At 34.4% G+C, this 23049-nt stretch overlaps 1 protein-coding gene across 5 annotated transcripts in view; it reads right to left on the reverse strand.

The window, feature by feature from the left end:
• The window catches only part of CEP162 (centrosomal protein 162), a 91408-nt gene that overhangs the window by 52793 nt on the left and 15566 nt on the right, over window positions 1-23049 (reverse strand). For all 5 annotated transcript variants that reach the window (XM_055330707.1, XM_055330708.1, XM_055330709.1 and 2 more), the window contains exons 4-11: window positions 21504-21650; window positions 20965-21148; window positions 18745-18812; window positions 13887-14002; window positions 12327-12354; window positions 5780-5893; window positions 1776-1967; window positions 1127-1208 (exon numbers count right to left, since the gene is read on the reverse strand). In XM_055330707.1, coding sequence (XP_055186682.1) covers window positions 1127-1208; window positions 1776-1967; window positions 5780-5893; window positions 12327-12354; window positions 13887-14002; window positions 18745-18812; window positions 20965-21148; window positions 21504-21650 — 931 coding nt within the window. The remainder of the gene's footprint in view (window positions 1-1126; window positions 1209-1775; window positions 1968-5779; window positions 5894-12326; window positions 12355-13886; window positions 14003-18744; window positions 18813-20964; window positions 21149-21503; window positions 21651-23049) is intronic.

A 23049-nucleotide genomic window follows, 5' to 3' on the forward strand; every position in this document is an offset into this window, starting at 1 on the left:
CACAGTAAGCATGTGATAAAAATGTTAGCTGTTAATCACCACCACCTCCATCGTTATCATCATCTGATTCTTGTGAAAGCTCCACCACTAAATTGGTTTATCTGTTTCATCACTTGAATAATGCAGATATAGATGCCTGACCTATTTGTTATGAGGATCATATGAGATGATGGATGTGACACTCTAAAGAATGTAACACCAATGTAAGGTTACTGTGACGTGCTACTCTGTGTGTTGGAGAATCACAGTGAGGTTCCACAAGCTTCCACTAAAATGTACTGTGGCAGTGCATTTTCATGAAGCCTGCTCCTCTTGTGACCATAAAACTTATGCTGTAAGACAATGGCTGGTCTGTAACTAAGTGCAAAACAAACTGGTTTATAAAGAAGCAAATCTATATGTGTACAGAATAAAATTCATGGTCCCTCTCACTGTTCAAATCAACTGCCCTGAGCTATTTAAAGGTGAAAGGAGGGACACCTAGGTGGTTCAGCAGTTGAGCATCTGTCTTTGGCTCAGGGCGTGATCCCAGATTCCCCAGATCCAGTCCGACATCAGGCTCCTTGCATGGAGCCTGCTTCTCCTCCCTCTGCCTGTCTCTCATGAATAAATAAATAAAATCTTTTTTTAAATTTATTTTTTATTTTTATTTATTCATGAGAGACAGGGAGAAAGAGAGAGAGGCAGAGACACAGGCAGAGGGAGAAGCAGGCTCCAGGCAGGAAGCCTGACGTGGGACTTGATCTCAGGTTTCCAGGATCAGGCCCTGGGCTGAAGGCAGTGTTAAACCACTGAGCCACCCGGGCTGCCCAATAAATAAAATCTTGAAAAAAAAAAAAAAAGCTGAAAGGATTTTAGCTTTCAGTAAAAAGCCTTCAAAATGGCAGGCTTTTTGTTTTTTTTTTTTAATGGCATCTATTTAAAAAAAATTTTTTTTTTAATTTTTGCACTAGAAGGATTCTGATAAAGAACTAAATAAGAAGAGAGCAGTGACTCACAGACTCATATAAGCTACTCATTAATTATTCACTAGGAATGAGTATGTAAAATAACTCTAAAAGTTTCCAGTAACAAAACAATAAACAAATAAATAATCTGCACAATCCATTCCAAAAAATTCTCATACCTGACAGGTTGCAAATCAAAACCACTGACACCAAAGGCATCTATTCTAATAGGTTTCATCAGCTCCTCTACCGTGGGCAGATCTAAGAGGAAAAAAAGTTAAAATAGCAACCCAAAAAATTATGTTAATTGCTTAGTGTTTCAGTCTCACTATGATTACATTTTTTCTGACAGAGTTAACAAAATGACATATACAATAAATCCAGTTTCCCTCTATAAACTTACTTGTATCAAGAAAATCTCTTTTGATTTACATTTTAAATATGTATATATAGTTGATGTGCCTAACTATATCAATATTAAATATATGTGTATGGGTATGCCAATACATGTACAAATGTTTGTTAAATATATATTTAGTTGATCCCAAAATAATGTTCTTTATTCAAAGAATAACTTTAGAATAAGCATGAGTAAAAGCATAAAAAATGTGAAAATGTTTAAGTGATTTCCTAATTTGATCGAGGCACACTAAAGGAGGAATTGACATCTTACCCATGTTCAGCTCTAACTTTATAGCTAAACCACTGATTCCCAAATTCCATTTTAACAAACCCTTTAAATTCAGAGACTGAGAAACAATCATTAAAGCCAACTACATTTAAATTATACTAGATACTGTTCAGAGAAGGTCTCAAATGAACTTTTACCAGATTCCGTAGTAGAGACGTTTTTAGAGGACATTTCACTTTCCTGAGGATAATCTTTCACTGAGTTCTTGATATTTTCCACTGCATTACTCTCAGTTCTTTGTTCGTCCACCTCTCCCAAAGAATGGGCTATATGACAATATGCCTGATGTAGAGCTTCAATATCACTATTGCTTTGTCCATAAGAAACACCTGTTGAAATAAATGTAATTTCCAGTATAATCACATGAATACATGAGATACAAAACACTAATATCATTCTTTAATGTGTTTGGAATGGTGAACAAGGCTGGAAGGACAACAGCAACATTACAAAGACAGAGTCAAATACAAACCTTGGTAATATGTATCTCAGCTATTACCCATATGATTGTGACACCCAAATCTATGTCTTTTGTCCTTACTTGTTTTCTGAATATTAAATTTTCTAACAGACATTTACACTATTCTATAATACGTAAATCAAATTTAACATATCCCCAACTGAATTAATTATATTCCCCAACAAAACTTGTTCTACTACCAGTATCGTAGCTAATGGCATCACTATTCATCTAGTCATCACTATTCATCTAGTCATCTAGTCATCCAAAACAGAAAACCTGATTTCATTGTTCACTCTACCTTCCCTATAGTAACCTCCTCCTCCTCCCACCAACTAATAAATATGTTCTGGAAAAAAGAATTTGAAGATTCTAATGACAAAGATGATCCAAGATTTTGTAAGTATTTTTCTTACTCATTTTGTACCTTTCATTCCTAACACTGGAATTTTCAAAATTAGAGAAAAAAAAAATAAAAGAGTCATAGAACAGTGGGGAAAAAAAGAAGAGAAATAAGGTAAGTAGTCTCCTTTTCTGTTACTATTCATGATCAATTAATTAATGCTTAAAAATAAAGCAGCCGATATAGCCCTAACTGGAAAGGGCTGACTTCTCTGCCTTTTATGCTAAAAAAAGAGAATTCTATGTGGTTATTTAATATATTATTACAAGTCAAAAGCTCCCTAATTTTTCTATTTTAGGGAGTTGAGAAGTGTCAAATCCTACATTGCAGAGGCAGGGATCTAGTTGTGAAGCAGTACTGCCATCCTGTAAATGCTCCACACAGGTGGCCATAGCACAAAATGGTACCTGCCCAGGAGACAAATGAAAATAAGCAGAAGGCTGGATCTGGCCCCCATTTTTTACAGTTACCAACCTTTCTAATACAATAAAGTGCAAAGAATTTCAAAAATGATACCTTTTTAAAAAGATGATCTTTGACAATGTATCACTTAAACTGAGGTTGCTTAATACTTAAACATTATGAAAAAGAAAACAAAACAACCATCTGATGTTTCAGTTCTTAAATCAAGTTCAGATGCTCATTTGAAGATTTTCTAGTGTATTTTTTTCTATTTTTTTCTTTTTTCTCTATTTTTTTCTCTAGTGTATTTTTGAAATAGTAAACTCAATACCGCACAGTACATAAGTATTTATACTGTATGCCCTCAAGTTTTTTATTATAATTTCTACCATCAACAGAGGGTTGGTATAACTAATAGTGATAAGAACCATATAGTACTACTGCTTATTGAATCTTTAACAATAAACAAGGCGTTATACATTACCGGAGTTGACCAACACAAGACCTCATTTTAAATATGAGGAAACAGGCTTAGAGATATTAATTGTCCAGTGTCACACAGTTGATAATTGGCAAGGCTGGGAATATGAGTCTAAGGCAATGTGACAAAATGATCATACTTATTATCTTCCAGTAATAACAATCAAATTATCTCAGAGTCAAAAGCATTTAAGAAATAAGACCAGAAAATTACAGCTTTCTATAATTGCTTAAATTATCTTAATAAGAGTTTTTTTCATTTAGCAATACCTTCTTTTTCTTATAAACTACAGCGGTAGTTTTCATATTGCATTTTACAAAATCGCAGTTTCTCAGAAAATCATGGGTTCTACCAATGTTTGATTGAAATTTCATTTTAAATTGTGCTTTAAAATGTAAAAACAAATTAATCTGCACATTCAACTGTGCCATCTATATAACCATATTATTTTGAAAACCATCAGCATGGTAACTTTTGCCTCCTGCTTATTTTTCACGCACATCTTATAAATGAATTTCCTATAATGCATCACTGATTAGAAAAGCTGTAACTCTATATTGGTCTTTTACAAGATTTTGTGTCAGCTTACTAAAAACTGTACATGTGGGTTGACTATCATAGCACATATGTGATCTGGACTCAAATAGCAGTAAGACTGAAGAACATGTGTTCAGCACATGCTTTCATTATGGCAAATATTAAACTGGGTAATAACTAAATGAGTAACAGGACTTGATGGGAAAATTCTGTTGAAATTTTTTTTACTTTCATAATTATATTTTTAAATGGAAGTAGATGAAACAAGATAGTGGTGACTTTTGGAACAGCAGTGACTAGAAATAAGATCTTGCGTGGACTTTGTGGTTTTGGTCATGCTTTGTTTTTCTGATCTGGTTGTTGGTTACATGGGTGTGTTCAATATATGAAAATTCATCAGGTTGCACTATTATTATACGCAAACTTTTCTGTGGGTATATTATGCTTCAATAAAAAAAAGTAAGAAGAAATAAAAAATAAAATAAAAATAAAATGCAAGCAGATGTTTAGAGTTGGCTAGTGATTTATCATTTCTATTGCTCTTCTGTTTCTTTTTTTTTTTTTTTTTTTTTTTTTTTTTTTTTTTTTATTTTTTTTAAATCTTTTGCTGTCAAGCTTTTAGATGTGCTGCTTTATTTTTTAAACAATTCTTTTTTTTTTTTTTAAATTTTTATTTATTTATGATAGTCACAGAGAGAGAGAGAGGCAGAGACACAGGCAGAGGGAGAAGCAGGCTCCATGCACTGGGAGCCCGACGTGGGATTCGATCCGGGGTCTCCAGAATCGCGCTCTGGGCCAAAGGCAGGCGCCAAACCGCTGCGCCACCCAGGGATCCCAACCGCTGCGCCACCCAGGGATCCCTGCTCTTCTGTTTCAAGTCTGGATTAGTTAATTGACTATACTGGTCAATTGAGACCTGCAAAGCTAGTTGATTAAAAAGTTCTCATTTGCAACTATTTATGCAATAAACCAAGAATATTTTAATGTTATACAACAAAATAAGATATACAAACATAACAAAAATCTGATGGTGATGTAAGAATATAACAAATGCCTAAAACTTCTGATTTTAAAAATTTCAAAAGACCATGCTTGTTCTCATCAACTTTGTAAGTAAATATAACAAATATCAACATTTATATTTATACTGATAAAATAACATACTTCTCTACACAGAGAGTACCATACTGAATTTCATTTGGAAGTAAGCATTCCACTGCCTTAATAATTTGAAAAGGCACTGTCTTGAAGATCTTTATAACCTTTAGAAAAGTCTAGATGGTCCAAGGCATTTTGGAATTTTGGAATGTGCTTTAGCTTTCTCTCACACAGAAGGAACAATGGAAAAGCAAAGTAAGACTGAAATCTCATTTCTCCTACATGTTCCAAATTTAACAGAACATGCTCTGGATGAACAGAAAATTAATTCATATTCACCTATAGTGTTGTACTTTGTATAACAGCATTCATTAATTAATAACTTTTTATTAAAAATACACTTTATTTGGCCTAACATTGTCACCATTGGCAAATTTAGATTATTTAAGTTGTTAATAATGGTAAAAAAAAAAAAGTGGGATTTAAAATTTGATTGTTGAGGTACCAACAATTGGCTCAGTCGGTTAAACTCTTGATTTCAGCTCAGGTCATGATCTCAGGGTCATGAGATTGAGCCCTGCATTGAGCTCTGTGCTGGTTACAGAGCCTGCTTAAGATTCTCTCTCTCCCTCTCCCTCTACATCCTCCCTTAATTTTTTTATGGTTGATATAGTTATTATATATTATATATTTATTTCTCTGGAAATAAAGTCAACTAGTCTTAAACTTACATATTTAGAGAATAGTTTTTCACTTTTACCTGTTCCTGTCATTTCATTATCTGCCATTTCTGGTAGGGCTTCCGGCTTAGTTGCTCTATCCTGTTCATCAAGCTTGACCTCTCCAACAGAGTCTAAAGAATCAAGCAGCACCACTTAAAAAAAAAAAAAAATTAGAGGAATATAGAAAAGTTTGTATGGTTCCTTCAATTTAATATTTTAATCATGTACAAGCTATATGAAAACAAAGATAAATATTCACATATAAAGAGTATATAATCATGTATCTGTAATAAGCATGATTGTATTAACATGCATAAATACGCTTATATACATGTGGAATGCAAAGGGTCTGTGAAAAATAACAAAAAATATTCTCCCCCTCCAATTTACTGAGGTATAGTTGACAACTGAAAGTTATATATGTAATATGTACAATTTCATGTTTTCATATATGTACATACTGTGAAATACTGACCACAACCAAACTAATTAACATACCCATTACCTTACCTTTCGGTTAGGTACCTTTTATATATGCATGTGGTGAGAATACTTAAGATTTCCCCCTTTATCAAATTTCAAGTATACAATATTGTTATCTATAACCATATTGTTGTATATTAGATCTCCAGAACTTATCTTGTATAACTGAAACTCTGTACTCCTTAACTAACATCTTCCCAAATCCCCCTCCCCTAGTTCCTGGTAACCATCATTCTACTCTCTTGTTTCTACAAGTTTAACATTTTTAGATTCCACATGTGAGATCATGCATGTGTGAATATGACTAACGCTATCTTGGACATACCTGCCATGACAACTATTTTGTGACTTGAAACCTTCTTGAGCACAGCTGCCATCCAACATTCTCTGCTTTTCCTTAACCACATCTGTTAAGTACACCCTCGAGCATAGCATCTGTAACCTGCCCTGGAGCTAGGACTATGATCTATACCTATTCTTAAACATTCTCCTCTTCATTGGTCCCTCAGCATGTACTACCAGCCTCTAGAGCTCTACAGGCAGGTCCTAAGGAGGTGGGGTTGTAGAGATCTATTCATCTTGAGGTGCACAGAACATGCTTCTGCCTGTAAGTTACCTTAATAAACCATTTCTTGTCAAGCTGGACTTGTTAGCCTTTTCCTGCGGACTTAGGACTCCTTTGGCCTTTGAAATTTGATTTGCATATGCCTCCCTTTCACAGAACAAAGTACTATCTGTCTTTCTGCATCTGGCTTATTTCACTTAGCATGATGTCCTCCACAGTATCCTCCTACAAGTACATTATCATTCATCTGTTGATGGCATTTATGTTGTATTCATATTTTGGCTATTGTAAATAATACTGCAGTGAATGTGGGAGTACAGATGTCTCTTCAAAAAATATATCCAGAAGTGGAATTACTAAATCATAAGGCAGTTCCATATCAAATTCTTTTCAGGAATTTCCATATGGTTTTCCATAGTGGCTGCACCCATTTACATTCCATCTACAGTGTAGAAAAAGTTTCCTTCTCTCCATATCCTCATCAACTAGGTATTTTTTCTTTTTGATAAATAGCCAATCTGACAGGTAGGAAGGGGATATCTCATTTGACTTGCATTTTCCCGATTAGTGAAGTTAAGCATCTTTACCTGTGTTTGTTGGTCATTAGTGTGTCTTCTTTTGAAAACTGTCGAGGTCTTATGATCACTTTTAATTGAGTAATCCAGTTTTTTTGCTATTGAGTTGCATGAATTCCTTATATATTTTAGATATTAACTTATCAGAAATATGGCTTACAAATATTTTCTCCCATTTTATAGGTTGCCTTTTCACCCTGTTATTTCCTTTGCTAGACAGCATTTTAGTTTGACGCAATCCCAGTTGTCTAATTTTGCTTTTGTTGCCTGTGTTTTGGGGTCACATCTAAAAAATTATTCCCTAGTGCAATGCCAAGTTTTTTCCCCTATTTTTCCTTCTAGTTATTTTACAGTTTCAGGTTTTATTATTTAAGCCTTTGATCCATCTTGAGTTGACTTTCATATGTGAGGTGAGATAGGGTCTAATTTCATTCCTCTGCATGTGAATATCTAGTTTTTAAATATCATATACAGGCATAACTCAGAGATACTGCAAAGTTCAATTCCAGACCACTGCAATAAAGCAAAAATAGCAATAAAGCCAGATTACTTTGTTTGGTTTCTCAGTGCATATAAAAGTTATATTTACACTATACTGTACTCTATTAAGTGTGCAATAGCATTACATCTATAATTATGTACATACCTCAGTTTAAAAATACTTTATCGCTAAAAAATACCAACCATCACCTGAACTTTCAGCAAGTTGTAATCTCTCTGCTAGTGGAGTCTTGCCTCAATGTTGATATCCGCTAATTGATTAAGGTGGTGGCTGCTGAAGGTGGGGGTGGCTGTATGAGTTTCTTAAAGTAAGACAATGAAGTTTGCTACATCAACTGACTCTTCCTTTCACAAATGATTTATTTCTATGCAGCATACAATTCTGATAGCATTTTACCCACAGAACTTTCTCAGAATTGGAATTGATCCTCTCAAACTCTGTCACTTGCTTTATCAACTAAGCTTATGTAATATCCTAGATTCTCTGTTGTCATTTCAACAATCTTCACCAGGAGGAGATACCATCTCAAAAAACCACTTTCTGTGGTTATCCATAAGCAGCAGCTCCTCATCCTTTTAAGTGTGACCATAAGGTTGCAGCTATTCAGTCCTATCTTCAGGCTCCCCTTCTAGTTCTCTTGCTATTTCTACCACATCTGCACTTACTTCCTCCACTGAAATCCTGAACCTCTCCAAGTCATCCATGAGGGCTGGAATCAACTCCTTCTAAACTCTGTTGATATTTTAACCTCTTCCTGTAATCACGAGTGTTCTTAATGACATCCAAAATGGTGAATCCTTTACAGACGGTTTCCATTTGCTTTACCCAGATCCATCAGAATCACCATCTAGCACAATTATAGCCATATAAAATGTATTTCTTAAATAGTAAGACTTGAAAGTCAAAATTACTCTGATCCATGGCCTGCAGAATGATACTGTGTTACAAAACATAGGCAAGAAAACCACATGAATCTCAACATACATTTCTATCAGAACTCTTGGGTGATCAGGTGTATTATGGCCTATCTCAGTTTTCAACATGCCTTTCTCACTAAGTTTAATTATTTCCAGCTTCTGATTTAAAGTGAAAGACAGGTGACTCTTCCTATTACTCAAACACTTAAGAGCCACTATTGGGTTCTTAACTGGCCTAATTTCAATACTGTTGTACCTTGCGTAATAGGGAGGCCTGAGGAGAGGGAGAAAGATGGGGTAACAGCTTGTCAGTAGAGCAGTCAGAACACAACATTAATCAATTAAGTTTGCCATCTTACATGGGTACGGTGCCCCAAAACAGTTACAAGAGTAAAATCAAAGATCACTAATTCACAGATCACTATAACAAATATAATAATGAAAAAGTTTGAAAAATCACAGAATTACCAAATATAACACAGATACATGAAGTGAGCAGTGCTGTTGGAAAAATGGACTGATAGGCCTGATCAATGCAAGACTGCCACAAACTTTAAATTTGTAAGAAACCCAGTATCTGTGAAACACAATAAAGCAAAGCACAATAAAACAAGGTATGCCTATATTAAGGAGACTATACTTTCTTCATTGTATATTTTTGGCTCCCTTGTTGAAGATCAGTTGACCATAGATGTGTAAATTTATTTCTAGGCTATTCTATAGTTTCAATGGTTTTATATGTCTGTTTTTATGCCAATCCCATACTGTTCTAATTACTATAGCTTTGTAATATATTTTCAAATCAGGAGAGTGATGCCTCCAGTATTGCTCTTTCTCAAGTTTGTTTTGGCTAATGGAGTCTTTAGCAATTCCCCATAAATTTTAAAATGGAATGCCATTGGGACTTTGATGGGGATTATCTTGTAGACTTATAGACCACTTTAGGTAGTACAGACATTTTAACAGTATTAATTCTTCCAATCCATAAGCACAGGATGTCTTTCCATATATGTTTTCTTCAATAGTTTTCTAATTTTCACTGTAAAAGTCTTTCAACCTGTAAATTACACTTTCTACTACCAATTATCTTTGTCTTTTCTTTTTTAGCTTCACTGAGGTATAACTAACAAATAAAATTTTAATATATTTAACGTGGACATGATTGTGAAGCGATTCCTACGATTCCTACTCAGCGATTCCTGAGTTAATTAACACATGTATCACCTCACTTTTTTTTTGATGAAAACACTTAAGTTCTACTGTCTCAGTAAGTTTCAATTATATAATAGTCACAACTGTATTCATCATGTTATATAAATTCTCAGACTTTATTTATAACTGAAAGTCCATACCTTTTTACCAACCTCTTCTGATTTTCCCCACCCTTCAGCTTCTGGCAACCATCATTCTATTCTGTTTCTGAGTTCAACTTTTGTTTTTAGATTTTACCTATAAGTGAATACTATGCAATATTCATCTTTGTCTTGCTATTTCAGTTAGCCAAGTTCATGTATATTGTTGAAAGTATTTCCTTTATTAAAGAGTAATATTCCTCATTATATATGAATATTCCATTAGTATATGTCACATTTTCATTCATCCATTGACAGACATTAGGTTGTTTCCATACCTAGGCTATTATAATGCTGCAATGAAAATGGAAATACAGATATCTGAGATAATGACTGTTTTCTATATATTTCTAATATTATATATGTATATATGTATATATATATGTATCTCTAAAGGTGGCACTGTTGGATCATGTAATAATTCTATTTTTAATTTCTTGAGGAGTCTTCATACTGTTTCCCATTGTGGCTATACCAGTCTATGATGCCACCAATAGCAGACAAGAGTTCCCTTTACATCCTCACCAGCATTTATCTCTTATCATTTTGATAACAGCTGCCTAGCAGGTGTGAGGTGATATTTCACAGTGGTTTTTTGTTTTGTTTTTAAAGATTTCATTTATTTATTCATGAGAGACACACAGAGAGAGACACAGGCAGAGACACAGGCAGAGGGAGAAGCAGGCTCCACGCAGGGAGCCTGATGCGGGACTTGATCCCGGGACCCCAGGATCAGGCCCTGAGCTGAAGGCAGGTGCTAAACCGCTGAGCCACCCAGGGATCCCCTCACAGTGGTTTTTAATGTCACTTTCCTGATGATTAGTAAAGTTAAGCATCTTTTTATGTGCCTACTGGTCATTCTTGGCTATTAAGTAGGAGTTCCTTGTATGTTTTGGATATTAATCAAATATCGGATATGTAGTTTGCAAATAATTTCTTTTATTCCACAGAATGCTTCTTAATTTTGCACAGCCCATGCTGTGCAGAAGCTTTTTAGTTTGATGCATTCCCACTTGTTTATTTTTGCTTTTGTTGTCTTGGCTTTTGGTGTGAAATCTAAAAAACTGTCACCAAAGACCAGTATAAAAGAGCTCACCCCATGTTTTCTTCTATGGGTTTAATAGTTTTAGGTCTCATATACAAGTAATTAATCCATTTTGAGTTATTTTGTGTTTGGGGCCAGATAGGGGTCCAGTTCCATCTTTTGCATATGGCTATCCAGTTTTTCAAATACGATTTATTGAAAAAACTATTCCTTTCCTCACTGTGAGCTCTCTGTGCCACTATCAATAACTAATTGGCCATTATGCAGAGGTTTATTTCTGGATTCTCCACTGATCTTTTTTAAATGCCAATACCATGCTATTTTGGTTACTGTTCCACCGATCTATGTAGGTTTTTTTTTTTAATGCTAATACCATACTATTTTGATTACTGTAGCTTTGTAATATATTTGAAATCAGGATGTGTGATGCTTCCAGCTTTGTTCTTTTTTTTCTCAAGATTGCTTTGGCTATTTAGGGTCTTTTGTGGTACCATCTGAATTTTACAATTGCTTTTTCTACATCTGTGAAAAATGCCTTTTGAATTTGATATGGATTGCACTGGTAGATCACTTTAGGTAGTACAGACATTTTAACATTAATTCTTCCAATCAATCAGCACAAAGGATCTTTTTTCCTGATTTATGTGTTCTTCAATTTCTTTCATCAATATTTTATAGTGTTAAGTGTACATCTCTTTCAATTCCTTAATTTATTCCTAAATATTTTATTCTTTTTCATGCTACTGGAAGTGGGATTGCTTTCTTATGGTTTTCTTTTCTTGAGGTGTCTGTCCGGTTTTGGTATCAAGGGTAATGCTGGCCTCACAGAATGAATTTGGAAGAATTCCCTCTTCTATTTTTTGGAAGATTTTAAGGACTGGTATGAATTCATCTTTGAATGTTTAGTAGAATTTACCATAATGCCATCTGGTCCTAGTCTTTTAAAAAGGAAATATTTTTACATATGACAGGAAGGATTCAAGACATGTATAAGATACATATTGCTGAGAAAATCTGTGGACTTTAATTCATTCAAGATATTTAAAAACAAAGGGAGATAGAAACTTTTTCAGAATTATTTAGATACAATTCTAAACAGATCATTTTTTTGCCATCTAAAAATATATGAATACATGTAATATTTACCATTAGCCAGCATGCCAGTTTTCTCTTCCTAAATTAAAAAGAAGAAGATAATCATATGATTTGAAACCAAAATTATATAAAATACCCACAATGCAAATAGTAGCAAAATTTGAAAACCAGTGTTTTACTCCATTATGAAAAAGTCAAGAAATGTGTTTTCTAAGTTTCTTTCATCACTCTCATTCACTAATAATTCTATATGACTGGAGAACATAGCTATGAGAGAACTTTTAGAAGTCTCTTTAGAATAACAATTACCAATCCATTTAGGCCTTTAAAGTATCTAGATGCCATCTGCTCATTCACCTTGCTCAGAAATTCTATTTTTTGAACTCTAAGATAACATGGATACTTTATATAAGATTCTTGCTATTATAACATCAATCATTTTTCTTTTATTGTTCAAAATTAATGATCAAATATAACTTGTACTCTGTTTGAGCTACATTTTTGAAAGACAAAAATTTCAAAGAGGCAGTCCACCAAATCAGCAAGATAGTTGAAATGTGTCAAAATTATAAGTTCCCTAAAAACAATTATCAATTCTCTTAGAGTTTTATATAATGTCACCCATATTCACTTAGATAGGCAATGTGTATGTTTACACTGACACATTTTTATGCAGGCTGTATTTTCTTAATATATCAAACCTCTGTGCCTTCTACTGACATGTTTTTCATAAAACATCTAAACTGTCATATTCTAAGTATAAAGCCCATTAAGTTACTAAGGATAACCAGCAGATCACATTAATCTTCATGTATTTCTAAAGGTTTTATTCTCCCCTCCAAATGGAGTGATTAGAGACACCCAGTGACAAAGCACCAGGTATATTTAAAAATAAGTATTTATTAATACCTGGTATTTCTTGCTTCTATTTAACTATTCTATTTAACTTTGTTTCTATGAAACCTATGGTTTCATACATGTTTAAAACATCTAGTCTGAACATGCAATCCTGAAAGAGACCTCATTTGTACAAATCAAGACCAAAATAATTAATTGTAATTATCCTACTAGTTAGTTACTATTAGGTAGCTTCAAGGATAAGCTCTACAAGGCATGCAATATGCAGTAATACCCCTAACCAGGCTTAGTAAGAACTGAGAAAAAAAAGAATTAGAGTACAACTGAATATGAATGGAATAATTTAATTCATGATCTTAGCCAAGTAAGTTTCATATGGTAATGTCACTGTTAGCATAAATACTGAGAAGGGGTATTTATTGTACTTCACAAGGACAAGATCTACCAAAAAAAGTGTAGCTTAATATACCTGTTTAAAAATTAGATTTGAATTTCAATTACAATTTCAATTTCTAAAACTTAAGGAAGTTACTTGCCAAAAAGATCCTTGAGAAAATCAATGGCCGTATTTCATTATGATTCACATTAAACTGACATCATGAATTAAAAAAATGTGAGCGTTAAGAGATGAATAACCTTACAACAATGAGCAAGACAATGAAGAACTCTATATTTTGAACTCTTCCTATAGTGAAAGTCAGCTAAAATGGTGACAGAAGTTTCAAAGCTGTCAAGTATATAACTGATGTATACCTGTTTGGGTACATGTTGTTTTTCAGATTGGGGATTTTCTTTGGAATTAGTCTCTTCTTGAGTAGTTAAAGGTGCATCAATATCCTCCTCACCTTCGAAATCATCACTGTAATTTTCTGAAGAAAATAATTTTTTAAAAATATTAAAGGATCACACTAACAAAAAGATCATATCCTGGGAAAAGACTCTTAATTTCCAAAGGAAGGAGTCTGCATACGAATAATTTATTGAAATATTAACATAAAGATAGCTTTAGAGGACATACTTTATTTTGTGAAGATTCTTTTTTCTTTTTTTAAGATTTTATTTATTTATTCATGAGAGACACAGAGAGAGAGGTAGAGACATAGGCACAGGGAGAGGCAGGCTCCATACAGAGAGCCCAATGTGGGACTTGATCCGGCATCCTGGGATCACGCCCTGAGCCAAAGGCAGACACACCCAACTGCTGAGCCACCCAGGCGTCCCTCTTTTTTTTTTTTTTGGCAAAAATTTAATGAAAACTCAATTCGTAAGACTTAGGTTTATTTCACTCTTATATTTTCAAATAGTTATAAGAGCTTTATATTTTTAATCTTTTATGTTTTTTTAACTAAAAATTTTTAGAGCTGTCCAAACATTGTATTTTTAAAACAAAGTTTAATGCTTATTTTTAAAAGAATCTCAAAAGCATACTTATAAAAGGCAGCACTTCTGTGAAATCTTGACATTCTTAAAACGTTGGATGAATTGATTGATTGATTGATTGTCTCTGTAGGTATCTCTAATGTAACCCTGAAACAGTACTTATGAAAGATCTATCTCTAATCCTTCCCGCAGGTAAATACTGGCTCTATGTGACCTCTACTATTTCCCAATTCTGGGCACTTCTCAGCTAAAGTCCCAAATTATATCTCAACGAATTTACACCAGAAGAGAAAAGTGTGTCTATGTTAATTAACATGATGCCAATAACACTACTTAGGGGAAGGTAAGGTAGGAGTTACCTGGCCAGGATCTCTAAACCAATTTTTAATGTGTTGTTTATAGCCCTTAAATTGAAGTATTAACTGAGATTTGTGACGTTTTCAGAGTGGAAACCATCATTCCATAAATAAACATAATCTTAATTGTATTTTGAAAATTAGAGCACTTTCAGAAACAGAATGGCCTGATGAAAGACTGTACGAGAGTTCCACAGACTGCTATGGAATGGCTGTCCTTTCTTAAAATGGAGAGGATAACCTGAGTGCAATTAATAATGAAAGTCTGAGAATGAATTTGAGAGGGCTTAGAAGTTAAACAGAGATGTTCCTAGTGACATCTATCTACAGAAACATCTCCATATTAGTTCAAAAGGAAGACAAGGTGAGTACTGGATCTTAGGTAAATAAACTAGCTTAGCTGGTTAACTACATTAATATATTCTGAGGCTGAGAACCTCACCTTTGTGAGCTCATCTTTTCCATATAAGAAATAACACTGGGATTTTCTAAATATCAACAGACATAATTAAATTTGCAAAACAGTTATCAGGGACACCTGGGTAGCTCAGCGATTGAGCGCCTGCCTTCAGCTCAGGGCATGATCCCAGAGTCCCAGAATCAAGTCCCACATCGGGCTCCCTGCATGGGGCCTGCTTCTCTCTGCCTATGTCTCTGCCTCTCTCTCTGTGTGTCTCTTGTGAATAAGTAAATAAAATCTTAAAAAAAAAAATAAAAGATCTGAATGATAGATTTTGGAGGCATTTTTCATTCTTTGTTAGAAAATTTAGCTGCAAATTTTAATTTAAGTATGATGCAACCTACAGGACTTTCCCCTCTACTATGCTGGATTTCAAAAACTCTGTAAACAATGAGTAAATTGAACAAAATATATGAAATAACTATTTATAAACACTGGACAGCTGGCAGCACAAAACTGATTCCTTAAGAAAAAAACAAGTGAGGTGAGTTCTACAGTTACTTGAAGGTACATAAATTCAGGAATGTTAAGCAGGGAGGGGAAGATCAGAACAGTCTCACTATGTTAAGGTCACAGAGATAAACTTTTAGAAAGACTGAGGCGATCAGAAACACCGATGTAGAAGCAGAGCTCTAAAGATCTGTATGTGGTCTCCCTGACTCTTTGCTGAATACTAAGCCATATTTGCATACTTTGAGCAACTGGAAGCTACTGGCTAGGAAATTCACAGACTTCAGGAAGGGAAAGGAGAGTCTGGAGCTCTAACCAGTTTGAGTGGAAAAAATCCTCATTGTTTAGTAGGGTCATTCAGTAGAAACCTCAGAAAGGATGTGCCTTAGTACTAGTGTCAAACTGTACTACGAAATGCTACGGGAGACCTCCCCTAACAAAGCATAAGAAAAGCCTTGGAAGGATCAAGGTAGCAAGATCTGCCAGAACAAAGCTCAACACTATAGGAAGAAAACAAAATTCAGACACTCAACAACATAAAAATCTACAATATCCAACACCCAATAAAAAAAAAATAACTAGACTTACAAGGAAAAGCAGCAGTCAATAGAAAGAGACCCAGAAATGCACACACACATTGGGATCAGCAGAATATGTTTTGTTAAGGACTTAACAAGAAAAAAAAAAAAAAAAAGAACATGAGAGAAGATACCATAGAGATTTAAAAAAATACCTAAAAGGAGCTTCTAGATTGAAAGAAAAAAGATTCAATGAATTAACAGAATATCAAAGGAAAGAAGAAAAAAATCAGTAAATCTGAAGACCTAACAATAAAAACTGAAGCACAAAGAGGAAAATAGCTTTAAAAAATGAAAGAGCCTTAATGACCTATGGCACAAAATTTAACCATCTAACACAACTGTAATTAGAGTCAGAGGGCAGGGGGTTACAGAAATATTTGAAGAATTAGTGGGCAAAACATTTTTTCATTTTGATGGAAACTATAAATTCACAGATCAAAGATGCTCAATTAGCTCCAAGTAGGATAAATACAAGAAAAGCATACCAAGATACACCCACATCAAACTGCCACAAAACCAGGCTAAAAAAAAATACTATACAGAAACTCAAAATACTAGATAGCTACCACAGTAGACTCTTGAACAGCATGGGTTTGAACTCTGTTATAGTCCCACTTACATGAGGATTTTTTTCTGATACAGCCCAATACTATAAATGTATTTTCTCTTCCTTATGATTTTTTTTTAAAGATTTTATTTATTTATTCATGAGAGAGAGAGACAGAGACAGAGACACAGGCAGAGGGAGAAGCAGGCTCCGTGCAGGGAGCCCGACGTGGGACTTGATCCCAGGTCTCCAGGATCATGCCCTGGGCCAAAGGCAGTGCCAAACTGCTAAGCCATCGGGGCTGCCCCCTTATGATTTTCTTAATAACATTTTCTTTCCTCAAGCTAACTTTGAGAATATAGTATATAATAATATACATAACATACAAAATATGTGTTTATCAAATCTTTTTGTTATCGTAAGGCTTCCAATCGATGAGAGGTTATTAGTAATTAAATTTTGGGGGGAGTCAAAAGTTACACACAGATTTTTATGCAGGGGGTCAGCATCCCTAGCTCCTATGCTGGACAGTCAACTGTATTTGAAAATTGCTAAAACAATAGATCTTAAAAGTTCTTATCTCAAGGAAAAAATGTTTTGTTTTGTTTTTTGTACTCGTGATAGTGTTAACTAGATTTGTTATGGTGATCATTTCACAGTGTATCAAATTATGTTGTGTGCCTGAAAATAATATGTTATATATCAGCTTTACTTCAAATTAAAAATTAATTTTTTAAAATTCGTTTTAAATAAGTTAAAAAAGCCCTCAAATCTATACAAAAGAATACAAAAAAACTGAGAATGATAAATACACGGAAAACATTTTTACATAAATATTACTTTTTTATCTCCCTTAAAAAATTTTTAAAGTTTGTTTATTTATTTATTTGAGACACATAGAGTGAGGCAGAAACACAGACAGAGGGAGAAGCAGGATGCATGCAGGGCCCCTGATGTGGGACTCGATCCCAGCAGCCCAGGATCACGCCCTAAGCTGAAGGCAGACGCTCAACCACTGAGTACCCAGGTGTCCTTTCCTTAAAAATGTTTTAAATAGACTATTAAAAGCAATAGTGATAATAATAATAGTGATAATAATACATCATGGAGTTTTAGGATATACAAAAAAAATATCTGACAAAAATAGCAAAACGGTTGAGGAGGGGAGTTGCTGCTTTTAAGACTCATATAAAGTGATATAATGTCATCTGAAAGTAGAATCTATTTAATAAGCTAAAAATGCATAGTACGAATCATAGAGAAACTAAGAAGGAAAATACAACAAAGAGGTATAACTAACAAGCCAAAAGAAGGGAAAAAATGGAACACTACAATACTTAATCCAACAGACTGCAGGACAAAAGCAACACAACAAATGGCAAAAGAATAAATAACCATACCGATGAATATATTTTTATTAAAGGTAGAAACATTTCAATTAAAAGTCAGAGATCGTTAGAGTGGATAAAAAAGCAAAATCCAGGTATATGCTACCCATGAGAAAATCATTTTAAAAATAAAAACAGAGACATGTTAAAAGTCAAAGTAGAAAAAGAAATACCTACTAAGCCATGCTTTAGAGATATTGGTCCTGGCTCCAAAGATTCCCCTCGTCCTTTTCTTGACTTCTGAAATGATCCACCACCCACTCCCAACAAATGATGCAGCAGTGCACTCTCAACCATTTCTCAGTACCTCAGACTGTAAGATAGGCAGTTCACTCAACCTAAACTAAGCTCTTTCCAAGATATGATTTTCCTTTTCTTTTTCTATCAATGTCTTTATTAAGTTATATTATCTTTTCAAATATTGTACATTTTTAAACGAATGAAATTACCTGCCAGTTCTTCATGTTTTGATTCATTCTCACGTTTATCTTCAGTTAGTTCTACATCAATTTGATTACTGAAAAAAAATTACTTAATTCAGAATTAAATGTTAATACATTCCATGCAATCTTTTGCGCATATTTAAAAAAACTCTAACATTATATTTTTCTTCTCAAGTACTCTTATTCTATCAAAAACTAAGAATTTGGGCACTATATAGAAAATGTTGTGAAAATAAAGGACCCTCAAAGCCTTATTGTAGCTATCAAATTAATACAAAGAGAAAAATGCCATTAACTTTATACACAAATACACACAGTTTTATACATAAGTGTGTGCATTTACATGTCTCAGGACCCAGATGTTCTTTCTACACTAAAAATCAGAAATTGACCACAAGCTAGGAGAAACAGTGAAGTCTAAGTCAGGCCAAAACCTGACCAGAAAAAAATGTCAGGTTCAGCATTTACATGTTAATAAGCAATTTAATCATGAAATACAGGCTGAATAGGAACCTTAAACTAATAAAAACTCAGAAAGTGACAAAGGCGCTTGAGCAAATTTAATTATATTGGGGTTAGTTCATACACTGCTTTCTTGCAAACTGAGGAATCTGCCCTACTTTTTTCAGTCCATTAACCCTGTCTTTAGTGAGATTATCAGCAAATCCATAAAGATATAAAACTATAATAATAATAATAGCAGCAAACAATACTGCATATCCAATGGTATTCAGCACTCTGACTAGCCTGTCCAAGAACAGAAATATCAGGAGTTAAGAATACTGCTAAGAAATAAGAAAAAGAGGGGCAACCCGGGTGGTTCAGCGGTTTAGCGCCGCCTTCAGCCCAGGGTGTGATCCTGGAGACCCAGGATCGAGTCCCATGTCGGGCTCCCTGCATGGAGCCTGCTTCTCCCTCTGCCTGTGTCTCTACTTCCCCCTCCCCCCCACTTTCTCTCTCTGTCTTTCCTGAATAAATAAAATCTTAAAAAAAAATAAGAAAAAGTTAAGAAATATTATAAAGGGGCCCAAACTTATAGCTAACAAACCTGTGTATACTTCATCTGTGTTGTTACTATTGGGAGAAGCAATTACCCTGAATGTCCCTGCATGTTTTTGTGGGGTACACCAGGAACTCAAGGCACAAACTCCTCTTTCCTAGGTTATTTCCCACAATTGTGTTGCTGTGAGCCACCTTGAGAGATGATGCAGTATCTCCTCCCAGAAAAGAAGTAGGCCTGTTTCCTCTTACATAAAAGCAACAGATTCCCCAAGCTCAGTGATCCTCTCCTATAAGGCAACTCAGTGGCCATGCAGACAGCCTTCATGGACTCTCCGTGGTGCCTCCACAAGCTTTGTGGGGCATGGGGGAAGTGAGGCAAATAAACACGAGACTCAGATAGGCTTTTGTTGTAAGAAATAAGGTCCTTTGTTTCTAACCCAGGAATCCGATGTCTATTGTCAGCATCCATAAAACTGGCAGGGTCACTTGTTAGCTTACAAGTAGGGTAAAAATCTCAAACCCTCCATAATTCATGACAGTCACTGCACCACTTTATTCATAGTCTCTCAAAAACTAAGCATCCTGAGGAGACCGGGTACTCTAACAACCAGAGGTTATGATTCTCCTCACCCTTAATGTAATTATAGTTTGGTGTTCTTAAAATCTTAAAAGTTGTAATCTGGCTTCCATTTATCATTTTAACAGGTCAAAGGTCTACTGTATGTTCGGAATACCAGCTCAATTAGTAGGAGTTCCAGGATAAATGAGGTTTCCTGATTATCATCAGGGTCAACCATACAAAGGTAGGACAGAGACAAAACTGGTCTTTACTCCTTGTTCCCCTTTCTTTTCTTTTTTTCTCAGAGTTTATAACAGCTACTTGAACTCTCTTATTTATTTTATCTATGTAAAATCACTTGAGAAGTTACTTTCCTAATAAGGTCTTTTTGCCATGTGCCATTAATCTCAAAAGCATCTTAGGCTGGACATTTCAGGTATCTGGATGCAGAGTGGGGTCTCAAACACAAATCAACAAATTCCATTCATATATAAGAGAAAACATGACCAAAATAATGAACAGAGAAAAGAGCTAAAAATAAGATTTAATTTTTGTTTGTTATCATGTTTACCCACTGAAGTCCATGCATACACCAGTCTTCTAAAAATATAGAAAAACATAGAAAGAAATCATTTAATGATTAGTCAATATTGTACATACATTACCTATGTAAAGCTTTAAATTGCGTGGAGTCATTAGAATCCAGTTCCTTATTTAATCTTGAATAATCAATGGAAGATGTTAAGCCTTCCTCAAGCCTGGCAAAAAATTGCTCTTTTTCTTCTTGTTCTTCTAATGTGTCTAATCCCAATCCAAGGACACTATGATTGAGTTCAGAAACTACTATCTCTAAATGAAAAGCACAAATACATTTTATTAATATGAAGAATTTTGATAATATTAATTGTAATGATTTATTTATTAATAGAAAAATTTTAAAAATTTAAAACATACTTTAATCTCTTACCGACCAAGTACAGACTTTTATTCATAATCGGTATGTAAGGTTATAAGGCTTCTCTCAAGATCTAATTCTAAATCTTCTAGAAAGGTGTTAATTAAGTGTACATGGTTCAGTAAAGGAGGCTTCAAGATACAAGTTAATTTTTGTAAACATTTTAATTATGGCATAGTATAATTAAAGCATTTAATCTAATCAAGCACAGTAATTGACCTATCAACTCATATCCCTCACATTTCTTACCATTTGTTTCTAAGCTGTCAATACTTAAGATGGAGGTTCCACTGCTCTGAAGAAACTGAATCCTTTCAGCAGAGTCCTCTTCTATTTCTATAATAGGCTGAGAAGGTTTCTTTGTTTTCAGATAGCTTACATTTGTTCCAAGCAGTCCTAAGGATAGGATTTAACATACAGTTGGATATTTATGTTTAGAAAACTGTTTTGACTGTTTACTAACCAGTAATAGTGTTGTACTAACATTTTTTGTTAGCTAATTTTATGGACAGTAGTTACAAAATAAATCTGGTGTATTAAATAAAAATCCATCTGACCTAAAGTTCACAAAAAAGAACTATAATTCTATTTATTTGCAGTGTATCTTATTAAATAATCTCAAAAAGTTTACATAATGAGATAAAATGTTTTAAATTACTTTGAAGCACAATTATTTAAGACAGTATATCGTACATGTTCTGCCTTATGTAAAGGAAAAGTAGGAAATAACTAGGTGAATTAGAAAAGGAAAACAAATCCAGGTAGGACAGAGACAAGGTACACATGGTCAGCAATGGGAGGGGGAGGCCAACATTGGAGGATGCAAAAAGGCCAGTGAGGTTCGATCTAGAGAATGAGGGTGAGTCTAGGTGGAGATAAGTCCAGAGCAGGAGCTGATGGTCCGACTAGGCCAGTACTCACAGCCAGGAGTTTTGCTCTTTATTCCAAAAACATTAGAAAACACTGAAAAGGCTATACAATATTCAAAATTTCTTTATCATAATAGCATACATTTTTTATAAAAAAGTAAAAAATGGAAAAGTTAAATAATTACATTGTAAGATATAAATATTAAGATTAGAAGAATATCACTTTTGCTTAGAAGGAAGTCTTACCAAGAAGTCACAAATTCTGACTTTATTTTCCTAATTAGTGTCCTCTTAGAAAGGATTTAGAATCTATCTCTTTTAAAGATTTTATTTATTTATTCATCAGAGAGAGAGAGAGAGAGAGAGAGAGAGAGAGGCAGAGACACAGGCAGAGGAGCCCGACGTGGGACTCGATCCCAGGTCTTCAGGACCATTCCCTGGGCTGAAGGCAGCGCTAAACCACTGAGCCACCCGGGCCACTCTAAAATCTATTTTTTACGGTTTTGTGAGAATAACGGTTTTACAGATCAAATAATAACTTCCATGTTCACAGAAAATCAAGAGATGTTATCTAAAGACATTTCAAATGAAAAACTTAATGCCATGGTTGGGATGCTATTTTGGGGCCTATGGGGGTCTCACATTAGCTCTGAAGTTGGACTCAGGGATGTGACCCACATTGAGTTTATAAGAGACTAATGAACAAAACCAAGACCCAATTTGCTTATTTATAATGAAGATTATAACCAGTAGAAGGATTAGATTGTTTCATTCTCTAGGCAGAACATTTTATTCTTATGGCCTTGAAAGAGAAAATTATAAGGCTGAAGTAGCTCAATGTTGATGTTTAATGCTAAGATTAGTAATGCATTTCTCTCCGCAAAAGGGTGTTTACTTCCCCCTCAGAAGCTTCTATGCTCTTGATG

This window comes from Nyctereutes procyonoides, unplaced genomic scaffold (assembly GCF_905146905.1).
Source record: "Nyctereutes procyonoides isolate TBG_1078 unplaced genomic scaffold, NYPRO_anot_genome, whole genome shotgun sequence".
In the NCBI taxonomy this organism is placed as follows: Eukaryota; Metazoa; Chordata; class Mammalia; order Carnivora; family Canidae; genus Nyctereutes; species Nyctereutes procyonoides.